At 45.4% G+C, this 6,718-nt stretch overlaps 1 protein-coding gene across 1 annotated transcript in view; it reads left to right on the top strand.

Moving 5' to 3' along the window:
- Nucleotides 1–5,870, top strand: part of NR2F1 (nuclear receptor subfamily 2, group F, member 1) — a 13,413-nt gene extending 7,543 nt beyond the window's left edge. Inside the window, exon 4 of the mRNA XM_011944317.1 lies at nucleotides 4,787–5,870. Within this exon, the coding sequence (XP_011799707.1) occupies nucleotides 4,787–5,085 (299 nt within the window). The 3' untranslated portion in view covers nucleotides 5,086–5,870. The remainder of the gene's footprint in view (nucleotides 1–4,786) is intronic.
- Nucleotides 5,871–6,718: the final 848 nt, after the last annotated feature.

Here is a 6,718-nt window from a genome sequence, read left to right on the forward strand (position 1 = left end):
GGCGGGGGGGCTGGCGGGGGGGCGGTGCTGTGGATCCGTCTGGCTGCGTGTATGTGTGTGTGTGTGTGTGTGTATGTGGTGCGTGTTATGTGTGAGCCAGAGCTCAGCGTTTCTGGGGGAGGCGAGGGAAGGAAGAGAACGTGGGAATGTGGCTTCTTACCCTTTGTGGCACGCTCCTTGGATGAGTTTCCCGACACAGAGAGACACAGAGAGAGGTGAAAAGAGAAGAATACGCACAAATAAATCATAAATAATCCCGCTTTATCGCTGCCTGATTTTCCCTTATCGGAAACCATTCATGTTTGCAGTTGCTGAGGTTATTGAGGGTCGTAAAAAACGGATTCGATCTAAACAAGAAAGATAAAAAACAAAAGCAGTACTGTAGAACCCGCAAGAAAGGGAGGATTCCCCGCCTGGAGATGAATTCCAAAGCTATGCAAAACACATGAACGTTGGAAATTTAACAGAGTGCCTTTAAAAATATTAAATTATGTGTAGGCAGTGGTAACATGTATGTTAACAATTTCTCTTATGATAGATGGTTCAAATTAACTTCCAGGAAAGTGCATTAACGTTTCCTTTGAAGGGCTCTGGTCTGAGCCTCTGAGAACATTGCTGGCTTTTTATTATTGTAACATGCAAGAGGGAAACATATAAACACTCAGGACAGCAGGTAATGGGGAGAAATAGAAACAAAGCCAGAGAGGACGCTGGTGGGAAGTAGTGCTGCTTACACTGGGTCTTGGGCCCTGACCACTGTGAGTAGGGTTAGCTGCAGTTTTACCACCATTAATGGCAGTATTGTATTTAATTCCTCCATTCGGAGAACAAATAAACCATCCCAATAAATCTATCCTAGAGCCAGGCTTTCCAATGGCCAAATTAAAGCCATTCTTGAACAGAGATACCAAAATCCCTTTCCTAAGGCCTTGTTGAACAGTAAGCAATGGTATAATCTATCAATATTTCTTGGCTTTCATACGTGAAGAATCGTATTTACATTGTATTAAAATGGCTCTTAAATTTGCACAATATTGTAATGTAGCAAATGTAGTATTAATATCGATCTGAACAGCAGATAATTTATTTAGACAAGAGCATCTCATTTGTATGCAGGGTGGCCAGAGCCATGGACTTGGACTGCCCCCCTTTTACTTTCAGTGCAAATGCAGGTCTGCAAGTGAGAGAGGGAGTTATTCTTTGCAAGAGGATAAAGTGCAAACCTTAAAACAAATGGAAGATTTATGGAATAGCCTCCTCTGTGTTTGAATGCATTTTATCTTAATAAGTCTTCCTGATGGAAACGTGTTTTTCAAAAGTGACAAAGAGCCTGGGAAGCAGCAACCAGGCTGCCTCAGCTCTGGCAGGCCTGGGGCCTGGCTGGCTGTCTACTACTGGGCTCTTTAGCCAAATTCATCAGGAAGCAAGCCAGTGTCAGGGAAGCTGGGGTTTGAAAATCTCATCCAGCGAGGTGTCTTGAAGCAGAAATGCGACTTGGAAGTGGACAGACATCTTCTCAGGAAAGGTCTCTCCTCTCTTTCCCTTACACCCCCTAAGGTTCTTTGAACCCCCTTGACTTTGCTAATCTCATGCCCTTTCCCAGAGAGAGGTGAAGACTGTGCAGGCTTCGGGCAAGCATTGTGGAATTATTCATGCTTTTCTTTTAACTTTCTATACTAAAACATTCCTGTGAAAAGTGTTCATTTAAAAAGTTTTCCAAAGAAGTTTCTTGAATCAAGTCTTCAAGGTGCAAGGAGTGCCTAGAAATGAACAATAACATTATTTTCATTTGCAGGTAGAATATCTGAAAATGGAAATAGAGCTGTCAGTAGTAATTCACTGCCCCCCCCCCATATGCAACACATTTCCACTTTTGACTAAACTTGTTTTGATTGCTAGCCAGAAGGGAATTCATGGGAAGCCTTCTCAAAGTCATCCAACTTTTAAGCAAACTTTGAATGATGGAAAAGACAGTTTTAGACATATTGTCCAATGTGGTTTGCTTTGGCTAAGTATTTGAAGCTGGCACGGGGGTCCCCTGTGGTGGTTTTCACATTTGGCCTCCGGATGGTATGTTTAATCCTTAATATTCTGGACTGCATCCAAGGACTAGGTCGTGACCTGAACTTACTTTTTTAAAAATTCATTAATTCATACACCTAAATATTCCTTCAAATAAATGAGACTTTCTCTGAAAGGAACCATCTAGTTAACATAAATACAATAAATCCATTTTCAGCACAATAATAACTTTGATTTCTAGTTATGGCAGCTGATTACATCTATATTTCCTGAACACTAAACTCTTCTGAATGCACAACATGAAATACATTCTCTGTACTACAAAGGCTAAGCCAGGAGGGCCTGAGCAGTAATGGTTATTTATTTACATAATTTCTTTTCCATACACTGTAGAAGAAATATTGAGAGTTCCCACATTGACACTACCGTATAAAAAGTGTGACATGGATTTTGTACATTATGCCTCATTTTCTTATTTGGGGTATAACTCGTGGAGCGTAAATATATACTACATTACACCCCCTGGTCACTTAGCTTTGTCACCACAACCCCCTAGTTGATCTGGGAGCTCATACCTTCTGTCCACAATTGGGGGAATCCTGTTGCAAAGGGTTGAATGAGTTTCCAGACTGGGAAGCCATACCAGAACCAGGGTTCCTGCCGGAGGGAAGCCACAGAGCTAGCTGGCTGGTACCTGGTAGGCAGGCCCAGCTACAGGCATTCGCCTCCAAAGGAGGGAAGAAATGGAAGCAACCAGCATAGGACCCAGGCAAGCCTTTCCTGGGCTTGTCTTTCTTGGAGCGGCCTGTTTGGGAGTCGGGAAGTGACCTTGTACTCCAAGGGCCCTAATCATAAATGTCAGATAGATATTTTACTGAGCTGAGGGAATGCCATATGGATCTTAAAAAAAAAAAAAAAAAAAGAAATCTGCTGGGGTACCAAGGGGTCCTTTTCACATTGCATTGTCTAGGGCTGAGAATGATCCATAGCATACGGGCAGATAATGCATGTAAAGCAAGCTCTATGTAAATATGGGTCTGGGTCTGAGTGAGGGTCATTCATCAGGGCCAGGTTAGCAAGCAGGGCCAAACTCAGGGTCCCTTCCCTAAGCAGCAAAGCCCCACAGAGCTCTTGCTGCCCTGGCCCTGATAGCCATAAAGTCTCATTTGGCTTCCCAAATCAGACCAGTGTGGATATACCCAACTGGCTAGCTGGAGTAATTAGACATCTGAAAGGAACCTAGTCTGTATCTGAGGTCAAAGGAGACTTGCTTCAGAAGTTCTTGAATTATCACTAGTTTTATTTGTATTTTTGCTCGAGGCCATAGCCTTGTAGATGAAGGTGTTAGAATGCTTTGTAAGTCCCAGTTCTTGAAATATAAGAACATAAAGCTCAGAAACTCAGCAGACACAGGTTTCGCTTTGAATCATTTGTTGTGTCTTCTTAGGGTCACACTTGCCCATTCACAATTATACAATGTCATTTTGGGAGCATTGCCATGCATGAATTTCTTCCCAGATCTATATATTAGGAAACTCTGCCTTTGATCTCTCGTCAACCTCCTGACTGGCTAAGGACTCCTCTGTGATCTTCCCGGATTTTAAAATATTTATTATTAATATAAGAAACAAGTGGGTATTTGAACTAGGAGAGGATGCCTTTACTCCATTTCTCTTATTCCATCTTCCCCTCCCTATGCTTGCCTCGAGTTAGTTGATATAGTATAATCTGCTGCCCTGAAATACTTTTAGAGGACCAAGACCTTGGTTGACATGAACTAAGCACACAGATTTTGAGGTGCTGTCATTGTGTGGAGGTGCCTTTTTCTCCCTTGGTCCTGCCACCAAAAGCTTATCTCCCCCAAGTCCCCCCTCAACTCTCCACCACCCATGTCCCCCCCCTACCCCCCAGTTCTGAAGCAGCAGCAGCTGCTGCCTGTAGCCTAGCTTTGTGTCTGATCGCTGAAGATGTCGCCTTTCTGCAGCCTGGAGTAACTGAGTCATATTCTTCCTGATTATTATACAGCTTACAGAGATGTGGCCAATTTTCAATTACTTGATCTAAGATATAGATAGAAGTGTACATCCTCACCAAGGATTTGCTGCAGAGTCCTTTCTTGCATAGATAGTGGATCTCAAATTCTATATTGCTAAAGCATGGGCTTCATCTGATTCCAGGCACTGCCAGCCCATGATTCCTTACCCCCTCCCATGTGTTTGTTCACTACACAATTTAGGTTCTCCCTGAGGTTTCTGGTTGGGGTTTTTGGGTTTGAGAGGGGACCCCAGGAATCCTTTAAGAACTCCCTTCAGGCTGTATATTTCCTAAGGGGTACTGAACTCCCCCAAATTACAGGCAAAAGGGGTGAAAGTTAATGAGCACAGCCAGAAAGATGCTCCCTTGCAGGCCGAGGACAGGTTGTTAAACACAGCAAACATGGTTCCAGCATTGTACATTATTTAATCCAAAGGTGAAAGAGGAAAAACAAAGGGACTAGAGAGGTTCCTGCCTCTGCATGTGTGTGCCTGTCTCTCCAGCTCCCATAGGCTTGGTGGGGGGTTGATTTATTTTTATTTGGATTGTATTGGGGGCTGGGGAGAAGGGAATGAAGAAGGGGATGGAGAGGTATGGGAGGGTGAATTTTTCTTTTCTCTTTTACTTCTTTTTTATTTTCCGTTTTCTCCTTAAAGAAAAATAATGACTTATTTGTGCCTTTGCTATTTGTCAGCCTAACCGTGTGCTACCTTTCCCTGTCTCTCCCTCCTGTGGCTGCTCGGGGCAGACGCCTGTGGCCTGTCGGATGCGGCCCACATCGAGAGCCTGCAGGAGAAGTCGCAGTGCGCACTGGAGGAGTACGTGAGGAGCCAGTACCCCAACCAGCCCAGCCGCTTCGGCAAACTGCTGCTGCGACTGCCCTCGCTGCGCACCGTGTCCTCCTCTGTCATCGAGCAGCTCTTCTTCGTCCGTTTGGTAGGTAAAACCCCCATCGAAACTCTCATCCGCGATATGTTACTGTCTGGGAGCAGCTTCAACTGGCCTTACATGTCCATCCAGTGCTCCTAGGCCTTGGGCGCTTCCCACCTGCCCCCCGTCCCCCTAGAGACTCAGTGGACCCACCTGGGCCAAGGACTCCAAAGCCGCGGGGACACCGGGAGGTGCAGCGGGCCAGGCTGGCCGGGCGGGAGGGAGGAGGGCCGAGACAAGAGCAGCCCACCCAGCAGAAATACAACCCGAGCTACAAAGCATGGGAAAAAGAGACTCTCTTAGGATCAGATCTGTGAGCACGTTGGCGAGGAAAAAAAAAAAGAAAAAAGAAAAAGAAAAAAAAAAAGAACCTTGTGTCTGTCTGGTGAAAAAAAGAAAAAAATTTGGAAGAGAGGACCATGAGAATTTTAATAAAACAGAAGGAAACTAATGGACCTTCCAGGATTTATTGTGGACGGATGTGGATATATTCTGTACAGAAACAACACATATGGAAGTGGACTGAAATCTACGTAGAAACACACACACACTGAACATTGTTATTCATTTTGTAAAATATTAGTCTTTATTTTCATTTTTTGTAAAATTTAAACATCGTATGCGCATAAAGAAAAAGGAAACAAGAATTAGGGGAAAATAACATTTTCCAAATAATTATGAAAAATTGTCCTGTGTCTATGTATCTATATCTGTTTTGTATTTTTTTCTGGTTCCAAACCAGATTTCCCGTGATTCTATACTAATAATTTTTGATATAACCCTTTGCTTCTTATAATGAGTGCGATATATGTTGTCGAGGCTGTTCTTCAAGAATTAAAATTGAAGTGAAAATTTAAACAAAAATAAAAGAATTTAGCAAAACCCATGTGTCTGGTTACTTGATGGATGTTATCCGTGCAAGAGAACTTGTTAATTTCCACCTCAACTATTATTAGAATTGAAGGTTTTGGTGTGTGAAAGGGGAGACTTTTAAAGTCTACTACAAAGTTGATTAGATTCATTTCCTAAAACCAAGCTGCTGCCTTGGTTTTGTAAATGCAGAGGGCCAGGCTCTACATGGGCTGGGGTCCGCGGAGAGGCAGGGCGCCTTGGTCGCTGACTTCAGTGGTTGAGACCTTGTGGGCTGCGGGCAGTCCCGTGCTCAGCTGGGCCAGGGAGTGGGGCAGGCAGGGTCGCGCGCCGGTTGAGTCTCCAGGCACCAAGCACCGGGGGCGCAGCCTGCTTCAGTTTCTGGCGGCGGCAACCGGGGCTTTACTGCAGGTGGGAACTTGCTGAGCTGGAGAAGCTACAGAGGGGCATGGAGAGCGGGACTTGCGGGTGGCGGGAGTGGGCCATTCAGACGCCACTGAGCCCGACGCTAGTAGATCCCGCCTCTTTCCAGCTCTGGGAGAGAGTTGGGGCCTCAGCCCTGCGAGTCCTGGCTTGGCTCCCCGTTATGGTCCGCTGAAGAGGTGGCTGTGGTTTGCCCTTCACTCCAACCCTGTGACATGGATTCCCAGAAGGGTCCTGGAACTCGGATGGGTGAAGGGAACCCCTGCCCCGCCCCGCTCGTGGCACTTAGAGGCGTGGACCCGGAACCTAGGAGTCAGAGGGCTGGAGCGGGTTCTTCACAGAAGAGGTATTTGGGCCCTAGTGACCCTCTGAGGGCAGAAGCCTCCCGCTGAGGCCTATCGGTGGGTGTGCTTGGGGGGGCAGCTCTCTGTAACAGCTT

Source organism: Colobus angolensis, unplaced genomic scaffold (genome assembly GCF_000951035.1).
Source record: "Colobus angolensis palliatus isolate OR3802 unplaced genomic scaffold, Cang.pa_1.0 Scaffold23, whole genome shotgun sequence".
NCBI classification, from domain to species: Eukaryota; Metazoa; Chordata; class Mammalia; order Primates; family Cercopithecidae; genus Colobus; species Colobus angolensis.